At 46.5% G+C, this 26,246-nt stretch overlaps 1 protein-coding gene across 1 annotated transcript in view; it reads right to left on the bottom strand.

Annotated features, from left to right (window-relative positions):
* WDR19 (WD repeat domain 19) overlaps positions 1–26,246 on the bottom strand; it is a 992,607-nt gene that overhangs the window by 502,121 nt on the left and 464,240 nt on the right. The window contains exon 19 of the mRNA XM_085642250.1: positions 19,868–19,978. Coding sequence (XP_085498376.1) covers positions 19,868–19,978 — 111 coding nt within the window. The remainder of the gene's footprint in view (positions 1–19,867; positions 19,979–26,246) is intronic.

A 26,246-nucleotide genomic window follows, 5' to 3' on the forward strand; every position in this document is an offset into this window, starting at 1 on the left:
TTTTTAAGCACACTTGCCCCATCAGAATTTTTTCAGAAGCTTTATTCTACACCTGAGTACAGTTTGGATACCTTAATTCATTTGGTGTTTGACCATTTGTCTTTCATGTAGTATCCGTTTTTTTGGCGATTTATCTTGGTAAACTGCTTAACATATTGCCTTCCATGAAAGGCTCGGGGTGGGCATAATTGAGTGATAGAAAGCCAATCCCTAAAGCGCTTAAAGGCGAACATATTTACAGAACTGTGGTACACAAACATCCAAGCAATAAATAGAATATCCGTCAGCGGGTGTCACAAGGATCCTTGAAACGTGTGCTTTTGTGACTCTCGTTTTTCACTGCAGACCGTGCTAGATGTTGACATCCACCTGTTTACCGCATGAGGTGAAAGCAAGCGGCTGGAAATGTAGGTCAGACATTCTGTTTCTCACAGAGCGTTGAAGGTCAACGGCAGGGAAACTGTGGCCTGCATAATTATGGTCTAAAGAGGATTTCTAAAGATGCGTTTAAGCATGGGCAAGCTACAGTTCTCGCGCGGGGTGGGGGTCCTATCCACGACAAAATGTAGGGCACTAATATCGAAGATGGATTTGCGCGCATGCTAAAGACTCGTCTGCATGGCTGCCATAAAAAGTACAGTCCTAGTGATGGAAGGTAGCTGACCTGGAAAATTAGAATTAAGAGGCGCATACACAAACCCGCATTTGATGCACTATAACCGGATTAATATGCTGGTAACAGATTACTGATGGCATGTCCCAACTTCTACCCGAAAATTATTGTTTTGAAAACACCTGGCAAGGGTCTCTATAAATAATGCAGCAAACGTGTTGAGCTCCACTGCCTTTAATAAATCATCCGTTGCCCTCTTCAATTTATTGCCCGTGTAATAAAATAATCCGACTGCGAAAGCGGAGCAGAAGCTTTCAATCACACGTTTATGTACCAATTTCCATTTGCTAAATGTTCGAGTGCTGATTTATGAAAATCATATTTCAAAAAGAATTACCAAAATGTCACCACTGAAAATGACAATTGACAGTAAAAAAAATAAAAGGGGTTGCTCAGAGGGGAAACTGGTACATAGATGTCCTTCTGCGTGAATTTGAGTGGCTTGGGTAACTGCTGAGTTCAAAGAGTACATTAGCAGGCTAATATAATGTGCCTTAAAATTATTTCCACGTATTTCATGAGGCGCGTCTGGGTTCCTGAGTAGCCCTACAATGCATGTTGCATGATTCAAAAACCTCCACGCTCCCTCCCATAGAGCAATCATGGATACATATTAAAGATGGTCATAAAAGAAATGCGCAGCCGCAAAAGTGAACGCGACCGCCATCTGTTTCCAATTTACGCGCCCGTGAGACAGACAAATGTAAATAAGCGCGGGCTGCTCGCTCCCACAAGGTGGATACCGTACAAGTACTCATTGGAAACAGTGCAGTACATGCACGAGTTTGCGAAAAAGTACAGACAAATTCCAAGCGGTCATCTCCTAAGCAGCGCTTGCGCGCTGAGCTAGGCTCGACCTAAAAAACGAGTAGGGGAAATTAAACAGAGGAGAGGCATAGAAACAAAGTTTCACCACCGCTACTGTTCATGTTCCAAATGTCCTTGATACCATCAGATTCAGCATATACTCATCAACCACCTTGAAAAAAAGGCGGCTCAGGCCTTCCTGTCATGAACAAGTTCTTGCTGGACTGTCCTATTCAAGAACCCTCCAACCTCTCCTCATGGAACTATTTCCATGCCAACTCGCCATTTTCACATCATAAGCAATCAATTTTTTTCTCATCTAAAACCCCCAGATAACATTACTTTTATTGACAAATACACTCACTTCAACCATCAAGCACAAACCCCAGGTACCTGGGAGGTATCAACATACCAGAAAATAAAATCACAAAAAATGAAAACTTCTCTTCTAGATAATCGAAAATCCTACTGCATAATTCATTACATCAAGTGACAGACAGACAGACAGACAGACAGACAGACAGACAGACAGACAGACAGACACACACACACACACACACCCTCTCTCTCAATAAGTAGAAGATTTACAGACATAGATGCGTAATGGTTCTCCTTTTCCATCTGTTTGATCACAGACTATCCAGAGAAACATTTCCTTCTCCTATCATCTGCCAGTGATTTGTGGAGTTCCAAAAAGCTCCATCCATGGCATAGTCACCTTTAATCTGTACATGTAGCCATTCATTCCTCCTTGACAACCATAATATCAAGATATGCCAATAATATTCAACTGCTATTCAGTGCTCCATAAGCAAAGTCACTGACCTTCTCAGAAGTTAAACTATACCAAGAAAAAATGTATCTCCTTTGCCAATGCCAGCATACAAACCCATGTCTAAAACTAGATCAATAACCTGTAACGAACAAGTTACTTACCTTCGGTAACGCTTTTTCTGGTGGATACAGTATCTGCCTGTGGATTCCTCACCTTGTGAATATCCCCTGCGCCAGCATTCCACTGAACTTTACTTTCCTAGCATTCCACGTCGACGTGGGCGACGTCACAATGCATCGGCTCCGCACGCGACTCCGTGCGACGTCACCGGAGCCATAAGAAGCCCACGTCGGCATGATGACGTCAGTTCCACCCATTTTTTCCGTGCCTTCGAGGCGAACAGGTGAACCAACGACAACTCCAAGTATACACAGTATACAGAATACGCATACATATACATAGCATACAAATAAAAGGAATGCTAAACAAACAAGCATTTCCTACAAATGCACAAGAAATCATCAAAACATTCCAACAAGACCTCTTTCATGGTACACAAAGGTGGACAACGGGGAGGCGGGTGGGTCAGTGAGGAATCCACAGGCAGATACTGTATCCACCAGAAAAAGCGTTACCGAAGGTAAGTAACTTGTTCTTCTGATGGATACATCTGCCAGTGGATTCCTCACCTTGTGAATAGATTCCCACAGCAGTCCCCACTCCCAGAGGAGGGTGTCCACCTTCCTATACCAGAAAGTCTTGCAAGACAGAGCACGCGAAGTGGCCCTCCCTCCTCATCTCTGAGTCCAAGCAATAATGCTTTGCGAAGGTATGGAGGGAGGCCCAAGTCGCGGCTTTACAAATGTCTGCCACAGGAACACCCCGGGCCAAAGCAGATGTAGATGACTTCGCTCTAGTTGAATGAGCTCTAATGCCCTCAGGAGGGGTCTTACCAGCCAGGGCGTAGCAGATCTTGATGGCAAGAATAATCCATCTCGACAACGTGCGCTTGTGCACCGCTCTTCCTTTGGAATGACCAACATAACCCACGAAGAGCTGATCGTCCAGACGAAAGTCCTTCGTTCTGTCCAAGTAAAAGCTTACAGCTCTCTTTGGGTCCAGCCGATGAAGCCTTTCCTCCTCTTTGGAAGGATGAGGAGGAGGATAGAAAACAGGGAGAGTAATGGACTGCCCCAAATGAAACGGAGTGACAACCTTTGGCAGGAAAGCAGCCCTGGTCCTGAGAACCATCCGTTCAGCATGCAAGGTTAAAAACGGGGGTTTAGAACTAAGAGCTTGACGCTCACTCACCCTCCTTGCCGAGGTTATGGCTACAAGAAACACCACCTTAAAGGACAACAGCCTCAAAGGACAACTATGTAGAGGCTCAAATGGAGACCCCATCAGAAAGGTTAAAACAAGATTAAGGTCCCACTGAGGCATTACAAATGGAGTTGGAGGAAACATGTTTGTAAGGCCCTTGATAAACCTCAGTACAACCGGAGATTTAAAAAGTGACGGTTGATCTGGAAGGCATAGAAAAGCCGATAAGGCCGAAAGATAGCCCTTGACCGTGGCCACAGCACAGCCCTGCTGAGCCAAGGAAAGAGCAAACTGGAGCACATCAGAAAGATGGGCTTTTAAAGGGTCAATGGATCTCTCTCCACACCATTTAACAAACTTAGACCACCTGTAGGAGTAAATGGACTTGGTGGAGTGTCGCCTGGCCGATAAAATAACATCCACCACATCAGGCGGGAGAGAGAATGAACTCAGGTTGCCCCGTTCAATCTCCAGGCATGAAGGTGTAAGCTCTGGAGGTGGGGGTGTAGAACCTGCCCCTCCGACTGCGAGAGGAGGTCTGCCCTCAGAGGGAGACGGAGCGGAGGGCACGAGGAGAGGTGGAGAAGATCTGTATACCACACCCTTCTTGGCCAGTCCGGGCCGATCAAGATGACTTGGGCCCGGTCTTGGCAAATCTTCCTCAGAACCCGAGGAATCAAGGGTATGGGAGGAAACACGTAAAGGAGTCGTGAGCCCCAACTCAACTGAAACGCGTCCCCCAATGCCCCCTGCATCGGAAACTGGAGACTGCAGAATGACAGGCAGTGCGCGTTCTCGAAAGTGGCAAACAGGTCCACCCAAGGTGTCCCCCACGTCTGAAAAACGTGACGAACCACCTCCGGATGGAGCCTCCACTCGTGGTCGGCGGAGAACTGCCGACTGAGACTGTCCGCACGCACGTTCAACACCCCGGCCAGATGATTTGCCATCAGACAAATCCGATGGTCCTGAACCCAGGACCATAGACGTAAGGCCTCTCTGCATAGACAAAGAGACCCCACTCCTCCCTGCTTGTTGACATACCACATCGCGGTCGTGTTGTCTGTCAGGACTTGAATCGACTGACCGCGAAGGGTAGGGAGGAAGGCCTTGAGCGCCAAACGAATCGCCCGCAATTCCAGAAGGTTGATGTGAAGCAACCTCTCCTCTGGAGACCAAAGTCCTTTGATCTCCAGATCCCCCAGATGCGCACCCCACCCTAAAGTGGATGCATCCGTTATCACTGTGGCCACCGATGGAGGAAGATGGAAGGGCTTTCCTTGAGACAGATTGCCCTCCACGCTCCACCAAGACAGATCCGCTGCAGCTTCTCCGGAGATCTTGATCGACTCCCCGAGATCCCCGTTGTGCTGATACCACTGCTTGCGGAGACACCACTGGAGCGCCCTCATGTGCCAGCGTGCGTGGTTGACCAACAGAATGCAGGAGGCAAACAGACCGAGCAGGCGAAGGACCTTCAGAACCTGAACAACCGCTCCACTGTGGAATAAAGGGACCATCTCCTGAATGTTGAGAATCCTTTGAGGAGGAGGGAATGCTCGACACACAGTAGTGTCCAGTACTGCCCCTATAAACAGGTTGCGTTGAGAGGGCACCAGGTGAGATTTGGGCACATTGATCGAAAAACCCAAGTCGAATAACAGCTGAGATGTCACCTGCAAATGACGCTGCACTATCTCTGGGGACTCTGCATTCAGAAGCCAGTCGTCCAGGTAAGGGAAAACCTGGATCCCTGACCTCCTGAGATGAGCAGCCACCACTGCCATCACCTTTGTGAAGACTCGAGGTGCGGTAGTAAGACCAAACGGGAGGACCGCAAATTGGTAGTGTTGCGACCCAACCGTAAAACGGAGATACTTCCTGTGCGACTTCAGGATTGGGACATGGAAGTACGCGTCCTGCAAGTCGAGCGACACCATCCAGTCTCCTTGCTGCAACGCTTGAAGAACCTGCGCAAGGGTCAGCATCTTGAATTTCTCCTGTTTCAGGTAAAAATTCAAGATTCTGAGGTCCAGTATCGGACGCAATCTGCCGTCCTTTTTGGGAATCAGAAAATACCGGGAGTAGCATCCCTGACCCCTTTCCTGCTCCGGAACCACCTCTATTGCCCCCTTCTGAAGCAAGGCTAGAACTTCTTTCTGCAGGAGAAGCAGATGGTCTTCCGAGCAAAAACCTTGGCAAGGAGGGTAAGGGGGAGGAAACTCTCGAAAGGGAAGGGCGTACCCAGTCTCTACGAGGTTCAAAACCCAAAGGTCGGTTGTAACAGATTTCCAACCCCGTAGAAAGTAGGACACCCGACCCCCCACAGGTCTTACATGATCCGGGATGGGGGATCTAGGGCTGCTTCCCTGAAGCCTCATTTGGAGCAGAGGAGGAAGAAGAGGGGTTGCGACCAGAACCTCTCCGACCCCTTTGCTTCCCTCTATAGGACCTATAGAGGGGATTCTGCTGCTGTTGTTGCTGCTGCTGTTGGGACTGTCGGAAGGAGCGAAAGGATGATCTTCCGAATCCCCTAAACTTTCGAAAAGCTGTACCCCTAGCAGGAGCCTGCAGACCCAAGGACTTTGCCGTCAATCTACTGTCCTTAAATCGTTGAAGGGCAGAGTCTGCTTTCTCCCCAAACAGTTTCTGTCCGTCGAATGGCAGATCAACCAACGTGGCCTGAACATCTGCTGAGAATCCAGAGGAACGGAGCCAAGCCTGCCTCCTTGCGGCTATAGACGACCCCATAATTCTCGCCACCGAGTCCGCCGTATCCAGCCCAGACTGGATCACCTGCCTGGAAGCCGCCTGAGTGTCCGCAACAACTTCCAAGAAGGACGACTTATCCCCCTCAGGCAACTTAGGGGCCAAAGATTTGATAGAGTCCATCAAGGCATGAACATAACGCCCCAGCAAGCATGTAGCATTAGATGATTTCAGCGCCATACTTCCTGAGGAGAAGGCCTTCTTGGCCGCCTGATCAACTTTCTTGGACTCCCTATCAGCCGGAGACTGAGGGAAAGCACCCGAAGCATGTTTAGAACATGAAGCCTGCACAACTAGGCTTTCCGGAGATGGATGTGTAGACAAAAAATCCGGATCCCCTGGTGCAACTCTGTACCTTCTTGCCACCTGTCTACAAACCGCCGGAGCTGAAAGAGGTTTCCTCCACACCTCCAACACTGGTTCCAAGATGGCCTCATTGAAAGGCAACAAAGGCTCTGAAGCCGACGTCGGAGAGTGCAACACCTCCGTAAGCAGGTTAGACTTGTACTCCACAGATGGTAGCTGCAGATCTAACAACTCTGCGGCCTTCTTAATCACCACATGGTAGGGTGCCAATTCTTGTGGAGGAGAAGACCTTGCAGAAGTATGCTCCCACTCTGGGGTGGTATCCAAACCACTTGCTTCCTCTATTCCTTCAAACTCATCCGAAGAAGAGTCGACCTCACCTTCTTCCACCTCTGCTCGATATCTTCCTTCCTCCAAAACCCTTTGGGCCTCCCATCTCGACCGGATCCGGGGAGCCGGCGTCGTCGACGTCGTACGCGGCGTCGGTGGAGCCAGAGATACCGGAGCCAGAGATACCGGAGTCGGAGGCGCCATAGGTGGAGTCGGCGGCGCCGGACGCGGCGCCGATGGAGTCGGCCTCGGCGTCGAGGAAGGCTCCGAAGACTGACGGTCCATCCGAGGTCGAGTCAGATGCACAGCCGGCGCCGGAAACTGCCAAGAAGGCGCCATCGGCATAAAGGGCAGAAAGGGGGCCTGAGCGTAATGCTGCGGCACCCCTAGCGTAAATGCCATCGGACCCACGGGACCAGTTGGTGCTCCGGATGGGAAGGCAGCCCTATTAAAAATACCATACATGGCATTCAGAAAGCTTGAGGAATCTGTACCTGGAGCCGGGAATTGGGGATAAGGGACCGTCCCTGTATCCCCTTGTGGAGTCACCGGCGTCGGCTCCGCAGAATCATCCACCGGAGCCGCAGAGTCATCCGGCACCAAAGCAGCCTCCTCCTGTTCTTGCTCATCCAAAGGAACATCAGACTCCACTTGACCCGGAGTCGAAGCCTTAGACGGAGCCGGTGACGGCGTCGGGGAACGAGCTGGAGCCCGCTTCGGCGAGGGAGATTTCGGATACTTAGAAGGAGAAGGAGAAGGTGACAAGTCCTTGCTCCGACGTCGACGGGGCGAAGCCGACCTCGACTTCCTGGACTTCGAGGACCGACGCCGAGAAGAATGCTTCCTCTTCTTATGGTGTTTATTCGACTTCGACGACCTCGAAGTCGTTGACTCCCGCCTCGACTTCTCCTTTTTTCTCCCTCTCTTATCCTCACCGATCTTCTTCATGAAGAGCTTAGTCTTCCTCTCCTTCAGCGCTTTAGGATTCATGCTCCTACAGCACCCGCATTCTTCCATATCATGGTCTGAAGAAAGACACCATAAACAGTCCTGATGCGGATCCGTCATGGACATCAGGCCTCCGCATTCCCTACAGGGCTTAAATCCCGAGTTCCTCGTCGAAGACATACTGGATTTTACACAGTAACACAGCTAAACTACAAAGTAGCTAGAGAGCACTGGTAAAAAACCGTTGCGCGTCGACGGCGCGGAAAACTGACGTCATCACGCCGACGTGGGCTTCTTATGGCTCCGGTGACGTCGTACGGAGTCGCGTGCGGAGCCGATGCATTGTGACGTCGCCCACGTCGACGTGGAATGCTGGGAAAGAAAAGTTCCGTAGAATGCTGGCGCAGGGGATATTCACAAGGTGAGGAATCCACTGGCAGATGTATCCATCAGAATGGAAGAATACTAATTGTGACTCACAAATACAGAATTCACTGGCTTCATCATTTATTCAGAACTATTTTCCAAAATTCACATCACAGATGAATGGGGTTAAGCAACATATGACACCCTTATCACCCGTGGGAAGGGAGTTCACGTTCTTTTCTGAGGTGCATAGATCCTTTACCAGTATTGACGAACTAGTCAGGTACCTTCAGAAACGCATTATCTGGTAGAGACTCTATCTAGCTGCAGATTCCTTAACTTTAAATATCCCAGGGGTCAGGCTGGACCCGGAAACTTTTGCTGAGCAATACCTCTTGCGTGTGCTGTCGGGTGGCTCCATTTGGCTTCGCGTGACGTTGACGGCATCAGTAGCGTCGGTTATGATGTCGCGGTACCTATATAGGCACCACCCAGGCACGCGGACGTCAGTAATTTATGTTTTTTCCACACCAGAAGCGCAGAGCCACGAAGTAACTGACCCAGTTGTGTGCAACACTAGGGCCCTTAAAGGAGGAGTAACCCTAGCCCTACATTATTAGTCCACAAAGCGGGGAGAAATGGGTGGGGCTTTAAAGAATCTGCAGCTAGATAGAGTCTCTACCAGATAATGCATTACCGAATCTGATAGAGACCTCTAGCTGCAGAATACTGACCAATGATTTAGATACCCAAGCCATAACATCGCAGAGGTGGGCTGAGGACCGATACCTTAAACTAGAACGTCCTGCATGAGCGAGCGGGCAAAGTGCTTGTCCCTGCGAAACTGACCACCCAAGCAGTAGTGTTTTGCAAATGTGTGCACTGATGCCCACGTAGCTGCCTGACAGATGCCTTGAACTGGGATACCCGAGCCAAGGCCGTAGTCGCAGCCTTTCCCCTGGTGGAATGGGCCCTTAAATCCCTTAGGGGGCTGCTTCTTTGCCAGGACATAGCACATCATAATGCAGAAAAAGACCCAGCGAGAAATGGTCCTTTTCTGCAATGCCCTCCCCTTCTTTGCTCCCACGTACCTCACAAAGAGTTGGTCGTCCACCCGAAACTCTTTTGTAGAACAACAGCGTTCTTTTTGGGTCCAGTCAGTGGAGACGCTCCTTTTCCTTAGAGAGATGAGTGGAACAAAGAAGGTGGACAACGTGATGGGTTTACCCGGATGGAATGGGGTCACAACCTTTGGCAAAAAGGAAGCCCGGGTGCAAAGCACCACTTTGGCCGGAAAGGACATTAGATAGGGAGGCAAGCAAGATAACGCCTACAACTCACTAACACTCCAGGCCGATGTAATCACCACTAAGAAGGCTGTTTTGATGGTCAACAGCCGGAGGGTGCAATTGTGTAGAGGCTCAAAGGGAGAACACATTAGCTAGGTGAGGACCAAATTAAGGTCCCACTGTGGCATAACAAAGTGCGTGGGTGGAAACAAGTGAGCCAGCTATTTTTTAAATCTACATAAAATAGTAGACTTGAAGAGAGAGAGTGGGTCAGGCAGCAGGAAAAAAGCAGACAAAGCAGAGAGAAAACTCTTGAGAGTTCCCAAAGCAGAGCCCTGTTGGCCAAGGGTTAGAATGAAAAGCAGTACAGTAGAAAGAGAAGCAGAAAGAGGGTCAATAGACCTTACTGTACAATATAATAAACATTTCTGCCAACAGCAGGCATATACCGTCTTAGTGGAGGGCCGCCTGGCCACCAGAATAACATTACAAACCTAGGGAGAAAGGTCAAAAGCCATCAACTCAATCGCCACGCACGGAGGTGCAGAGTGACAGGTTCGGTGGAGAACCCTTCCCTGCTTCTGCGACAGAAGATCCTCCTGAAGGGGCAGCCTGATCGGAGGATCGATGCTCATCTTCAGAAGCTCTGGCTACCAGACTCTCCTCACCCACTCCGGAGCCATAAGAATGACTTGGGCCTGGCGGCTCTTGATCTTCTTCAGAACCCTGGGCAGGAGTGGTATGGGCGGAAAGGTGTACAGCAGGCCTATGCTCCACTCGCGCCGAAAGGCGTCGCAGAGCGATAGCCACCTTGGAAACTCCAGCGCGCAGTATTGCTGATACTGGGCGTTCTCGATAGAGGCAAACAAATCTAACCAAGGTTCTTCCCACTGTTAAAAGAGACCTTGCACCACCCTTGACTGGAGACGCCATTCGTGACCAGCTAGACATTGACATTGACGCCTGAGTTAGTCCGTCCTGGCGTTCAAAGAACCTACCAGGTGTTGAGCCATCAAGGTTATGCCCTACTGTTCCAGCCAGGTACAGAGACCCATGGCCTTATGACAAAGGGTCCCTGACCCCACACCGCCCTGCTTGTTGCAGTTCCACATTGGGGTGGTGGTGGTGATGTCTGTAAACACCTACACTAGCTTCCCCTTGACAGAGGGAAGAAAGGCTGTCAATGCCAATCAAATTGCTCGGATCTCCAACAGATTTATATGGAGCCCTGACTCCACCAGAGACCAGTGTCCCCTGATCTTCACCTCTCCCAGATAGCTGCCCCATCCCAGAAGTGACACATCTATCACCACTGTAAATTCTGGTTGGGGAAAGGGAGAGGGGTCTGTCACTGACCCAATCACGGTTCGGCAACCACCACTGCAGCTCTCTCGCAGTTCCATCTGAGATCTGGACCATGTCGTGAGATTTCCTCGATGTTGGGCCTAATGGAACTTCAGGTCCCACTGCAGAGCCCGCATACGCCACCTGGCATGCTTTACCAACAGGATGCAGGAGTGAGGCCCAACAGCCTCAGAGTCAGTCTCACCGAAATCCAGGATAGAGGCTGAAACATCGGAATAATAACCTGAATATCCTGGACTCACTGCTCGGGAGGATAGGCCCGAAACTACACTGTGTCCAGAACTGCTCCGATGAAAGGGAGCATCTGAGAAGGAGTCAGGTGTGACTTTGGCATGTTTATAGAGAACCCCAGCGAATGCAGGAGGTCCACCATAGTCTGAAGGTAGGAGACGACTGCCTGGTGCGAGGAAACCTTCAACAGCCTGTCGTCGAGGTAGGGGAAGACTGACACCCCTAATCTGCGCGGATGAGCTGAGACCACTGCCATCACGTTGGTGAACACCAGAGGGGCACTGGTAAGGGGAGCACGGTAAACTGAAAGTGTTTGCAGCCTACCTTGAACCGCAGGTAACGCCTGTTGCCCGGCAGGATGGGCATGTGAAAATACGCATCCTATAGGTCCAACACTACCATCCAGTCTTCTTGGTCTAGGGCAGACAAAACCTGAGCTAGAGTGAGCATCTTGAACTTCTCCTTCTTGAGGAAGAGATTGATGGTCCGAAGATCTAAAATGAGGCGCAACCCTATGCTCTTCTTCAGTATCAGAAAGTAGTGGGAATAACGACCACTGTCTACTTCTGAAACCGGACCCTTTCTATAGTTCCTTTGGCCAAGAGAGCTCCTGGAGCAATTTCAGATGATCCTCAGTTAGCAGTTCCTGATTTGGCAGAATGGGAGGGGGGAAAGAAAGGAAAGCAGAGAATAGCCCTCCTTGAATGATCTGCAAGACCCACTTGTCCGATGTTATGGATCTCCAGTGGGCGAGATGGTGATGCATTCTCCTGCCAACTGGGGTAGTGTGGTCTTGCAGACTCAGACTAGGAGTGCTTGAAGGCTATGGCTGCCGGGGGGCAGTGTGGACGATGACTTCTGGCCTCCATTCCTGGATCGGAATGCACCGCGTCCATGTCCTCACACGTCTTGGGTAGTATGTGCAGGATGGTGACTGGGTTAGGGCTGACGCGGCTGGAAACTCCTTCCTTTGCCACGAAAGGAGTGAAAGGAAGATTGGCCACGAGGATTAGAGGAGAGGCCCTAGGATCTGGCCATAGCTCGAGGGTCCTTGATCCTGACCAGGTCCGAATCTGACTTTTTTCCAAAAAGATGAGTCACATCAAAGGACATGTTCATGAGTTTGGCCTAGACATCACCCGAAAAGTCAGTTGTCCTATGCCAGACATGGTGCATTAAGGTCACTGTTATTGAAATCGATCTGAATAAATAATGAAGAAAAAGTTCTCTACCTGTTAGTTCCAGAATGTACAATGTATCATTAAATAAATAGGCTGACACTCAAACTAAGGCTAATCATGAAAAAAACACAAAACAGTTTAAATGCATGAACAGAAGTCAATTAATGAGTGCTTTTATTTTTCACAGTGATCGATATTCAGATAATCGTATTCAAGCCTCTACCTACATTTCCCCTTGTTGTATTGATTGAAATCGATCTGCCCAGCAAATGTCTTTTCTAGGCCACAGCGAATGGTGAATTCTGCAGCATCTCTCCAATCCTTGACTGCTTGGGACAGCTCAGCCCGGGCCTCCTCCGGGACTCGTGGCAGCACTTGCGCAACCGTTCCCCAAAGGGAGTGGGAGAAACAGCCTAATAAGCATGTGGTATTCACCAACCGCAATGTCAGGCTGGAGAAAGAAAACAATTTCTTCCCAAATGCATCCAACCTCTTGGATTCCCTGTCTGGAGGGGAGGAAGGGAAGGCACCCTGCGAAGTAGAGGCCTGCATCACCAAACTCTCTGGGGTGGTGTGTTGGATCAATCAATCAATCAATCAATCAGTCAAAGCATTTGTAAAGCGCACTACATACCCGTGAGGGTCTCAAGGCGCATGGGGGGGGATGCTGTTACTGTTCGAAGAGCCAGGTCTTGAGGAGTCTCCTGAAGGTTAGGAGGTCTTCGGTCTGCCGTAAGAGGATGGGGAGGGTGTTCCACATCTTGGCGGCGAGGTGGGAGAATGATCTGCCGCCGGCGGTCACTCTTCGGAAGCAGGGGACGGTGGCGAGGGCGTGGTCTGCGGAGCAGAGCGGAGCTGGCGGGCTGGGGTGTAGAGGCCGAGTCGGCTGTTGAGGTATGCTGGTCCGGTGTCGTGGAGTGCTTTGTGTGCGTGGGTGAGGAGCTTGAAGGTTATCCTCTTGTTGATGGGGAGCCAGTGCAGGTCTTTCAGGTGGGGGGTGATGTGGCAGCGGCGGGAGATGTCGAGGATCAGGCGTGCGGAGGCGTTCTGGATGTGTTGGAGTCGTTTCAGGAGTTTGGCCGTGGCTCCTGCGTAGAGTGCGTTGCCGTAGTCCAGTCTGCTGCTGACGAGGGCCTAGGTGACCGTCCTTCTAGTTTCGGTGGGGATCCACTTGAAGATCCTGCGAAGCATGCGAAGGGAGTTGAAGATGAGGAATTTCGAATCACCAGGTACTGGGCGATGGCGGCATGCAACAATCCTATTCACAGAGGCCCATGTGCTAGGCTTGGACCACGTGCCAAGAAGGACGTTTGTGAGTGCCTCATTAAAGGACAAAAGGGGTTCGGAAGTGGAAGCCCCAGGTTGAAGCACGTCGGTCAGGAGTTTAGTCCTTACCTGTCCTGAGGGTAGTTCTAGTCCATGGACCTCAGCTGCCCTTTTTAGCACCATGGCATGGGATGCCCCCTCCTCCATAGCCACTGTTGGAGGAGAGAGCATGACAGTATCTGGAGAAGTGTTCAGTCAACTGGCTTCCGCAAGTTCCCCATTCCAGTCCAACTACTCTGCAAAGTCATCGTGGTGTTCCAGAGAGTCCACAGATCCCTCCTATCCCTCTCCTGAGCCTAGCACATCCTCAACGTGCTCAGGTGACAACATAGAACCCTGGGTTCAATTGATGTCGGAATCGGCGTCGAGCGATGTCGTTCCGACTCCGTGTCGTCAGGGATGAGGATAGGGCTGGCACCACCGATGGGCACCAGCGACGCTGCAGGCACCGAGTTCAGGTCCAACGACGGAGGAGGTCGCGTTGGCACGACCGGCGTTGACCCATATCCGGGATCGGATCCTTCTAGCGCTGTGGCCGGAGCCAACGGCGTTGAACCCAGTGGGACCTCTTCTGACCCCGCAGGGGTTGGCCCGCTCAAATACGCGGCGCATGGCCTCGTAATATTATTTTATCTGAGCAGGGGTCACTCTGGCTCCCAGAAAGGGAGGAAGGAGCGAAGTCGACCCAGCCTCTGGCTCCTCAGAACCGTGCCTAAAGCGTTGGTGCTCCTTACCTCTCTCGTTGATGGACGACAGCCGAGGTGAAGATGAAGTCCACTTATGCCTCTTATGCCTCTTCCCTGGCAGTCGCGGGAACCTCAAATGGGAAGAAGAGGACTTAGGGCTCCGGGAGCGGTCCCGCAACGACCTCTTCTTTGATCGGGACTGGGAGCTCCGCGGAGTCTTGCTCGACGGTGTCGACTGCCGAGCCCCAAGTATCACCATCACCTGCTCCCTCAAGGCCTTTGGAGCCATGGCCCGGCAGTCCGAGCATGACTTTGAGTCGTGGTCGCGCTCGAGACACCAAAAATAGACGACGTGGGGGTTGGTAACCGTCATCATGCAGTGGCACCGCACCGCTTGAAACCGGTCTTCCTCAAAGACATCTCTCGCACACTAAGATGGAAAAAAATTCAACAAAAGTTGAAAAAAAACCTGTTAAAAGCGACAGAGGGGTAGCTCTTCCCAGATCGGCGATTAACTAGCGCGGAAAGGAAAGAACTGACGTCTGCGCGCCTTGGTGGCGCCTTTACAGGTACCTTGACGTCATAACCAACGCTGATGACGTCACGCGGAGCCAAATGGAGCCACCCAACGGCACGCAAGGGGTATTGCTCAGCAAAAGTTTCTGGATCCAGCCTGACGCCTGGGAAATTCAAAGGTAAGGAATCTGAAGGTAGAAGTCTATCAGATTATTTTTGACACCTATCACAGACTTAAAGCAAATTAAAAGTGTGGTCCTTTCTGCCAAGGGCCTTTCTGACCATGCACCTATTGAACTTAAATTATATTGTAAACCACTGACTATCCCCTAAAGATGGTGGATGAGCCCCCGGTGGCTTAAAAACCAGGAGGTGTGGGACTCCTTGGAAGAATATATGACACAGTATTACGAAGCAGTAATTCAGGGTTAGATTGTTAGCATAGTGTCACACCAAAAGAAAGTACACTTAATCAATTGGTGGAGGAGGTCCTTAGGGCCGTGGGGGAATACAGAATAGCAATAACACAGACTCATTCAAGCAAACTGCACCTTGAACAAGTTAGAAAGAACCTGGCCTATATGACATGGTTGGTGAGGAAGGGAGGAGGAGTCTAGATACATTTACCAGATATTAGAAAGGGACAAGAATCTCAAAATAGCAAACAAATTTGAACTCTACTATAGCTCACTATATAGGAGGAATACTGCACGCCCACTAGACCACCTATCTGACCTCTATATCCATGCCAAAATCCTCCGCTACAGAATTGACTCACCTTGAGGAGCCTGTAGCCATATCAGAGGTTATAGAAGCTGTCAAACAGATAACCTCAGATAAATCCCCATGACCAAATGGATTCCCGATGTAATTCTATAAATGTCTTGTACCTCCTCCTGGAGCAACCAATTCTGGATTTGTTTCGAGAGTGCCAGAGTTCAGGGGAGTCTCCCACTAGAACTAAGAGAGGCACACATAGTAAATATACTGAAACCGAAGCCCCTTCGGAGAGGAGACTCACATAGAGCAATCTCCCCGATTGATACAAATGCAAAACTCCTTGCAGAGATTATGGTAAAAGCCTCACTACAATTATATCTAACCTGATTCACCCTGACCAAGTGACTTTATGCCACACCGGGCAACTGGGCACAAACTCCGTCAGACCTCTGATTAGATCAGAGGCTGAATGAGCCTCTTGCACTTCAATCTAGAAAAAGCCTTTGACAGTATATCATGAGATTACCTTTTCACACTTCTGGAATACACAGGCTTTTTATTCCAATTTGTTTCTATCATTCACACACTCTACTCAGGGCCATGTGCCTAGGTCAGGGTGGGGGGGGGAGGACACTATTGTCCTCCTTTTCATAGGAGATGGGGGTGAGACAAGGATGTCTTGTCTCCCCTTTATTATTTGCAATTACAATAGAGATCAAAGACCCTCAGCAGGTCACTCGGTTTCGATGGTAGAGAACTTAGAGGACAAAATGTCACTCTAAGCTGAGAACCTCCATATCTATTTAAGAAATCTATTAACCTAAGGCCCTACTGTACTGCAGATACTGAATTAATTTAGTCAATATTCAGGATATAAATTTAACTTTATCCTTTGTGTCCTGAGGAGGAATATGGAATCACAGTAAACAGAGTACAAAATACATTGGTATACTTCTCACTCATGTAGAAGGGTTGCAGGAGTTAATAATATCACCATTCTGCAGGAATGCGTCTGAAGGGGTTCACAAACCTTGATGTTTCTCCCTTTATCTATGATGGGAAGGATCTCTCTGCTGAAATTAATCACCCTTCTATTGATCCTTTACTTACTACAAAACTATGTATACACCCTTTTTGCACGCACACCCTAATTACATTCCTGAAAATACATTTGTGTAAACTACATTTGTGGAACACAGTAGGTACGTAAATAATTTTATTTGTGTGATTAATAAAAATTATTACAAAGTTAATTAATTTCAGAATTGGGCAAATATGCATTTTTCCGTAAGGCAACACAATTCAAATTTGGAGTTAAAATAAGATTATTGTTAATTTCATGGTTTTACAAAACAAAATCAACATAAAACAATACAGTTGAGTATAAAAATGAGAGCAGTTTGATCGACACAAAAGGCAGGGCTTAAAGAAGTATGATCCAAACTAATTCAAACACAGTCATTTATTTTTTTAAGAGATACCATCCATACAATCCTGGGAATGTGGACTTAGAATGACCCTTTCAATTTCTCTGACGGCTAGACCAAAGTACATGACCAATCTGCTAATTAGCTGTATGTAATTGCCCAGAACACTGGGTGGAGTTGCTACTTTTATTGCATGGAGACCCAGTCTCAAAAATCATGTTCGTAGCAATTTAACGCAAAGGTCTAAAAGGCATGGACAAATACATAATATATAAGGAAAGGATTCAAACTTGTAACCACATCCTCTACACATCATTTGCAGCACACAAGACTTTGGGATTTCCAACTAGCTCGAAAATCTGCTAAGGCAAGAAGTTGGAACCTGATTGGCATGAATTTTAACGGATGTTTCAAATTCAATGACATGTAATTCTAGGCTGCAAATTAATTAAATGTCAGCAACAATTGCTTACCTCTTCTTAGAATTGATAAAGACTCTAAACGCTCCTCAAACAACATCAATATCGTTGACTCTTTAGCCTTTTTGAAGAAATAGTAGTTTTGGTTGTTGTTCCATTCCTCAGTCAAACCTAAACATAATCAAGTATTCTGGTGTGGTTGAGGATACAATTTGTATTTTTGAATTGTCACAGAGCTCCTTCCAACTCACGTTTGTTTTAAAAACCAATCGCAGACTTTTTCAGCCAAAAACAGTACTTAATAAATGTAGATTGGCCAAAGATCTCCCGGGACTCATTTGCCAAAAGTTGCAAATCAACAGGAGTTTTTGGCTTAGCAATGCTCAACCCCACATCTTATTATAGTGCCACAAAAGTTTGATTTTTGGGAACAAATGGATCCACTTACCCCAGATTGTTTTAACACAAGATCCAACTAATACTGCCAAGCTGTGGGCCTTGGCAGAGGGGCTCTCAAATGTAATATCTGTGTGGAGAGAAATTGCCCTCTAGAGCTGCACAACAACTAAGGGGGTGGTGGAAACATGGAAGGCCTACAACAAAAAAAATGTTTGGATTGCAAAGCTGAAAGACCAAACTCCTTTGTAGATGGGCACTGATTTGCCCTAGGTGACTTCCCTCCAGTGCTTTGGGGATAGGCCTGCCTGGGGATTTAAACACAGGGAGGTACAGTGACTGGGGTTATGTTAAAAGCCTCCCCTGAAATTAAAGACAAATTTGGGTTACTTCACACTAAGGGCCTGATTTAGATCTTGGGCAGACAGGTGATGGATATCCCATCACCGAAATATAAATCCCATTATATCTTATGGGATTTATATTTCTGCGGACAGGATATCCATCACCGTTGTGACCGAGTAACCCATCCACCAAGATCTAAATCAGGCCCAACGTTCTATTGATATCGGACACCATTATGCCCTGCTTAACAGACCTTGGGGATGTCTTTGATGTCAGTTCCCTAAAGGCTAAACTTACTATTTCTTCACCCACTTCATCAGGGAAGATCTCCTGTCTCTATAAACCTGGATCATTAATTACATTGAAACATGTAACAAACTTACAAAAGGTAGGGAGGCGGACATCAGTCACTTCGAGGGTGAGGAATGGGCCATTGCATTTATGAGCCAGCAGTAAGCAGCAATTACGAATATGCTACTCCTGATTCAGTTGAAATACCTGACCCCCTAAAGACTGTGGCATTTCTGGGGAGGCTCTGGGCCTGATTGTTTGAGATACCAGCAATGGGGGGAGACATCACCCACATGGTAGGGGCTTGCCCAATTTTGAGACTCTTTTGGGAAGGGCATTTTAATACTTGTTGTGCCATAGTGAAACGGCCAGTTGAACTGTACCCAAACATTGTTCGACTGAATATATTGGAAGATGAGGACTTCACAAACACTGAGGAAAATCTTCTGACATTGGTGTTAATGCTGTGGAAAACAGTCATTGCACTGAAGTGAGTGAACCCAACACACCCCAGCGTGGCCGGCTGGAAGTGCAGCAGAAAAGGTGCCACACACAATCTTGTGGTCCATATGTACAAGGCTCTGGGCTGCCTCCCAAAAATACAGCAGTTTGCTAAGTAGCCGCTTTTTAGGTTTCAACGCTCCAAGAATTTGCATGCTGGCGCTCTCCAATGCCTAGTGTTTATGACTGATCTTTTGTGTTCTATGAAAAATCATAAACAAAAATTAATTAAAAAAATAAAATAACAAAGAAAACACTATCATTATGGTACAAACCACTTGCAAGCCTCTGTAGCTTCCTTTAAGAACAATGGCAGTATCCTGATCACTGGAGTCTCAGATTTAGCTCTGAAAATCATTCCATGCAGATTAATGCCTCATCAAACAACTTTAGAAATGTAGCTAATATTTACCACCCTGAAGGGCAAACACAGGCTTCCTTCCAAGCCTGCATAATATGTAAAACAAGCTGCATCACATACAAATCAATAGCAAACAACACATCCCTCCTAATCATCTGGTAGAAACGTTGCATAGCGATAGCAGTCAATGCTTCACAGGAAAACATTTAATCTGCAGAGTGCAAAAAAAGCGGCTAAAACACCTGAAATAACCCTTCACCATATAAATGCCCATATCTGGAACATTTTTTTGCCACATACCAGACTCGCCCCATTACACCTGCTGTTCAGGAAATCGCTGAAAGTATATATCGTCAAGGAGCATCTATTCATAGGATAAAGGACACCGTTTCACGTGCACCCTGAATGATTTAACAACCTTTTTTCTCATTCAACTCTCTGTTAATTATCTTGAATAGTCTCCCCTCCCAGTTCCTGTATTTTGATGCCTCAACATACAGCGCTCCATCAACATACCTCTAGTGCAGCAATAGGACACGTAGATGCCAGGTATAGATCCTGTGCCAGATTGAAATCACCGGTAAACATGGCAAGGTGACCGGCTATGAGGTTGTGATCTTCTATCCCCTGTTAACAGAAATACTGAAGTAAGAGTATTTCTAAATTCTGATTTGTTCAGCTTTGCAAACACTCATTTTCAATTTTACATCATTGTATGTTTATTTATTTATTTATGTAACATTTTATGGCAAAAGCAGATTCAGTTCTAAGGAAACAAGATGGAAGGACTGCTGACAAGAAGAAAAGGGGTAATCACAGAATGAAACTATAACATGTTTCACAACCTAAAATGCATTGTGATGGTGGGAGAAATAAAGGAAACAGAATCTCACAAGATATCTAACAGTCGTAACATTTAATAACGCATATCGTCCTGAAAATCTTGAATGTTTTTCTTGAATATTCTGAAGTTATTAAAGTTTCAAAGGGCATGTCATTCAGTAGGGTATGTCTATGCAGCAAAGTGACAGATTTCAGAGTATGGCATTCTTGATGTTAGGAACTGGAGACTGTGAAAGAGCACCTGAGCTTAGTAATTTCAAGCAGGTACAACTATTGTTCGGTTTAACATGTGACTTTTTGGTAGATGAAAATAATTTTTGTAATGTTTCATTGTTTTAATTCAACAACTGGTATAGTATACACTTCAGCAGTTGATTGGATGCTTGAAACATATATGAGAGTTATTGATATTGCTCTACATCACTGTATCATGCACATATGACTGACAGAGGCTAAAAGATGCAACAGCACTATTGTATTTGCACACTGAGAGACACTACTCCCACTGTTTTGCCATTCTTCACAATGTAGACTTGGTTATCAAAAAGGTTTATATTATGAATTAATCACAAGTCCACAATTTCAATGGTTGCTCCAAAGTGAAAAGGTGAGTACGGTGCTTGAGGTAGTGCTTGTGAAGGGATGGAGATGTGATAGTAAAAATAAAAATGCCAATATTTACAAAGATGAAAGCGACCTGTCTAACAATGTATCAAAATACTGACTAAACAACCCAAGTAATGCGATGCCATGAATGCATGATTCTTCTGGGCTGAATGGGTAAGTACAGGTCCGAATGTAAGCAAAGTCGACGTTTCAATCCCAGAAAGTGGAAGAAGGTGATTTGTTCCTTACAATGAGGTCTTCATCAGGACCATTGGAGGATCAACCTCAGCAGAGCCCTGTCTGATCGACAGTGGAATTTTTGCGATGGGGCGAAGTCACTCAAGGTACATGAAAATGTAGGACACTGCGATACATAATTGAAAGATAGAAAGGTTTCACAGCAATTGGTAAGGGTAAGCCCTGGAATTACTCAGGCATAATGGACTGAATACAACATGTGTGAATACGTGCTAAAAAATTCAACATAGCGCAGAATAAATCAGCGTTATTCTTGTCAAGATCGATGAGTAGCCCGGGCGTCTCGATCACCGCACTCACCTTTTCACTTTGGAGCAACCATTGAATTTGTGATTAATTCATAATATAAACCTTTTTGCTAACCAAGTTAACCCCGTCATTGTTCCATTAAATTATTGTCGGGTGTTCTCTAATTTTGTTTTCCTCCTCGAGAAGTTCACCGGTCAGTTGGACCACTTTTTGTGCGAACTATTATAGGCCCAGGTCCAGCTGGCTACTGGGTATACCCTATTGTTATGTAACAAACACATTCTTCACAATGTGGCAATGAGCCATATACCCACACTGCACCATGACCCAGCAACTGTCAGACCCTAAACACAGCAAGAGAAACCATCAAACCTGTACACAGTCCTGTGGTCAAGCAGTTTCCAGACTACCTTTTAATTTTAGTAATACTGCATGCACAACAATTTCAGTACAAAGAACTTTGAAAGTGAGACCACTTTGAAAGTTAGTCAACTAAAGTACCCAACTAAGGTATGCTGGTTGGCTAATGCAGTATGACTCTGCCCCTCACCTAGGGTCCCTTGAACAGTGGTATGTGTACTTCCCTAGGACACTGAGGGCATCCGATCAGCATCTGCTGGATGTATAGGATTATGTTTATTGGAAATTTGCAGGATTAATGGCATTTACTATTTCACAGAAACCAAATCAAACAATGTCTTTTTCAAAATCGGAGTTTCCATGCCTATTTTATTTTAAGGTGTAAATGCAATGGTTGCATGTCTTACTTTCGAAAGCATTTTTGTCTGAGGTATTTATTTCAGTTCTTTACTTCAGGGGACATTATTTCAGATTTAAATCTTTTACATTATTATATACTTTTAATTCACTGACCCCTCACATCCCCTAAACACAATGTATTCCTGACTCTTTCACAGCCCCTAAACACCATCTACCCCCTGCCCTGTAAAAACCATCCCTACATTAAACTCTACCCATCCTTGTACAATAAAAAAACATATCAGACCTAAACTACAGTGTAAGGTGAGACGGAGTTCTGGGGTGAACTCCATCATGGCCGGCACTATAGGCCATAACCACGAGATCAGCAGCGCTTTAGTGCTTAAAGGGAAGGAGAAGATCGAGTGGCCACAGCCTCCCTGTGGTTCAAAAGGAGAACGAGGAGAACAGCAATCTCTCAGAGGATCTGAGCAGAAGAAAAGACGCTTGCGGATCGAGAGCCGGTGGATCAGCTATGGACAAGGAACGTGAGCAGAAGGACTGCAACGAAACCAAAACTGCTGCTTTCAGGGATTGCGAGGTGGTCGGCCTTGGCGGTCAGTAGAGGATGCCCCAGGACAAGACTGTTCAAAGGAAGCAGTCAGCTTCCAGACCGAAAATGCAGGGGAGGAGGTTCCGGACTACACAGTGCTGCAGTACACTGCTACCACGCCCAGCAGCCAGGAGAGTGACACAGACGCCCCAGGTCTCATTGCCACAACCCAGAATACGGGTGTCGAGGGGCACAAATTCCTTTTGGTGCAGGTGGTGGGGTGTGCGAACGATCGAATACATGCATGGGGAGTCAGCGGTTGTACCACGGTGATCGATTTAACATAGGAGCATGCAGATGGTGATGGTTGAACTGTTATCAAGGTCAAGAGTAACCTGAGAATCCTGTCCTGGAAAACCACTAAGACTTGACTGTTGTTACCTTGTTCTCAAATCCTTATAAAATAAAAGGCTAAAAAACGCCCCTTAGTTGGATCTTACCTCCTTTCACTACTACATACACTCATCCATGACTCCTAAACTCCACTTATCACTGAACCCTACAACTCCTCAATATCCTTACACACCATCCATTCCTGAACCTTAATAACCCCTTTCTACAGCCTAACCAGCATTACCCTAAGCCCTAATAAACCCTCACTACCATAGAACACCATCTAGCCAAGAGCCCTAAAAACCCCCACCATTCTTAATCTCCACCCATCCAATAACCTTAAAAGCCCTTGCTACATCTAAATGCCACTCATCCTTGAACCTTTAAACCACTCACCGTCCTAAACTCCACCCATTCCTGTACCCTAAACCTATTTCTGCATATAAACTCTACCCATCCCTGGCCCCTTAAATGCCGCAACTCCCCTAAACCCACCTCCTTCCTGAACCATAAAAAACCCTCACCACCCCTAAACTCTACCCATTCATGAACCCTTAAAACCCCTCAACACCCCTACACTCCACCTATCTCTGAACCCTAAAAACCCATCACTACCTCTAACCTACACCCATTCCTGAACCCAAACCCCTTCACTACCCATAAATTCCATCCAAGTTTCACATAATTTTTGATCTTTTTCTTAAATTGAAATTTATTTTAAAATGTTTCCTTTACTTTTTGATTTATTTGTATTTCTGTAAAATTGTATTTACTTAAAATTGTTTTTGCAGGATTTAATTTCTTCCAATGTGATTTCTTCGTTTTCTTTTTTCAATTAATTCACATTTATCATTATCTGCCACCTCTTCCTGTTTAAAGAAGAAGAGTCCATAGTACTGACAAAGATAAACATTTACAAAATACTTTGCACATCACTGAATCAAAAGGGATGGCAATAGAGTCCCAAGTTAAGCATTAGCAAGAAAAGGCTGCTGGCATTTAGTAGCCTATATGAGCAGCCAGTATGATAGTTTTTGGATTTCGCAAACTGTCAATGAAAGAAGAGCTAGTGAACTTGGTCTAGTACTTTCTAACCAAAGAGGTCCTGCTATCCAGGGTACCACTCAGAAGAAAGGTTTTTACTGTATTTTGAAATACCACAACAGGCACTGGTAGTACTAACCTAACAGAAAGCACAATGACAGTACAGGCAAGTGATGGAAGGCAAGAAAGTGTTAAGAAATTCCCAAAGCCACTGCCAGGAAAAAGGCTAGCACCGTTGGATGTAAGCAGATGTGTGCCTTCCCAGCCTTTAGTGGGGCGGAGTCCCTGTGATGAAGAAAGGAGTTGGAAGCATTCAGGAGGCTACCGGTGGACGAATCAGTCTTACACCCAGCAAGAGCTCATGTTTGATCCATGCTTGATGTGAGGCCTTTTCTTAGAGCCTCAGTGTACTCCATGGTTACTGGGCCTTAATTGTAAAAACAGAGCTCATTAATCACAGGTGCCGTAAGCTACACAATATAAATCCACTCCACCGGTATGATCAAGTGAGTCACCTGTTGGACTTGACTCTCAGAGGGTAGTGTGGTTAAGCATTCAATGTTTACTCAAACGGGTTGTGGGGGTTAGACACTCAGGATAGAGTAAGATAGGTAGTAACAATTAATAAGGTTAATGTTCAGTCAGATCTTTAAAAGGGAATTATCTATAAGATTTATAAACTTCAAATGTACACCTCTGATGCCAGTCAGAAGAGAGAAACGCATTCTAGGCTTGAGATCTGACCAGAAGCAGATTTAAATATCCATGAGCTAATTACTAGAAATCTAGTTAAGATTGTCTATGTGGTAGGACTCAAAATACTTTTCAGTGATTGGAATGGGTAAGAAAGGTACCTCAAAGGCACGGAGAGCGAGCTAATCTACTCATTGAAGGTGACAAGGCCTTGCCTGCATCCTGATGATGTTGTAGGTCTTGCTTGCTTATTGGGAACTGTGGATCTTCTATTAACAGGGAAGTCATTGTCTGATAAACACAAGCCCTTTCAGTTATGTGGGCTCATCATTGAGGTTTGGTAACTCCTCCTGGTTGTCACTGTGTACAGCTTCTTTTGGCTGTTTAGTGTTCCTCGTTACTCAGGTCAGCAGCAGCTCTGAAGTCTTGTATGAACTTCTGTCTAGAGTGGGGAGGAGTATCAAACTACAGAGGTTCTAATTCTGGATCACTGGGGGAGCTGATCAGACAGAACTGTCCAGAAATATACAAAGGCAGGGGGAACAGTTTCACAAGGAGAGGGGTAACACACAATGAATGCATTGGGGACTGTCTGAACCTCTTCAATATTTGAAATAAGTACCAACGTAAAGGTAACATTGCTGTGCTTTTACTTTTACAAACTAAGTTTGATGAAGCACCTGAGCCGAAAGACCAGTTTTACATTTTTTCCTCAAAAGGAATAAAGTAAACAGGAGCAGGCAACAAACAACTTCATGAGAGAGAGAGATTAGACACCGTCAATTTAAGGCAGAAAGTTAAACAGGGCATTCAATGCAGTGGTGACAGTGGGCTCGCTGTGCACAGTCTGAGCAAGGATTTTGATCAGTATATTCCATCTACTTGACTTACTTTACCATGGACGGAAGCAGGTGGCTTAGGAATTGAACCTGGTTACAGGTGATGGAGGACTATGACTACAAGTAAGTAAAGGTTCCTACTTCAGCATAAGATTTAAACAGGAGGCGGGTAAGCCAGGAGGATAAAAGAATGATTTACCAAATGCATTCAACAGAGAAGATTGGCCCAATCGAGTATGTCAGTTTTGGAACCAGAATCAACCAATGCTGGTTAAAGGTGTGGATTGATCTCTAAAACGCTACTCTGCAAAGATACTACCCAACTGATTACAAACTGAATACCTGCCAGTAGTGAATTCAGTGATAGAGTTTGGCATTACATATGTTGTCTCACGATATTACTTTTATTTTACTTGATATTAAATGGAAGACCAGTTAGGGACATCAATATCACAAGAGGACTAGATAGCACTGTCCTTTGTCACCTATTCTATTTGCAACCTTTACTGAGCCTCTTGCAAGTGCATTCAGATCAACATAGTTGATTAAGACAGCTGTACTGAGTGCCCCCCAAACTTAAATTGTATACTAACGATATAGATGTACTTTTAGATTTTAATAGAGCTCAATAAAGCCCCTGCTAAGGCATGTGGAAAAAGGAAGGATGAGCATGGTGTCGATCTAGATGCTTTTGTTGAAATGGGCATTTCTATCTCTA

The sequence above is a fragment of the Triturus cristatus genome, chromosome 2_2 (assembly GCF_964204655.1).
Source record: "Triturus cristatus chromosome 2_2, aTriCri1.1, whole genome shotgun sequence".
Taxonomy (NCBI): Eukaryota; Metazoa; Chordata; class Amphibia; order Caudata; family Salamandridae; genus Triturus; species Triturus cristatus.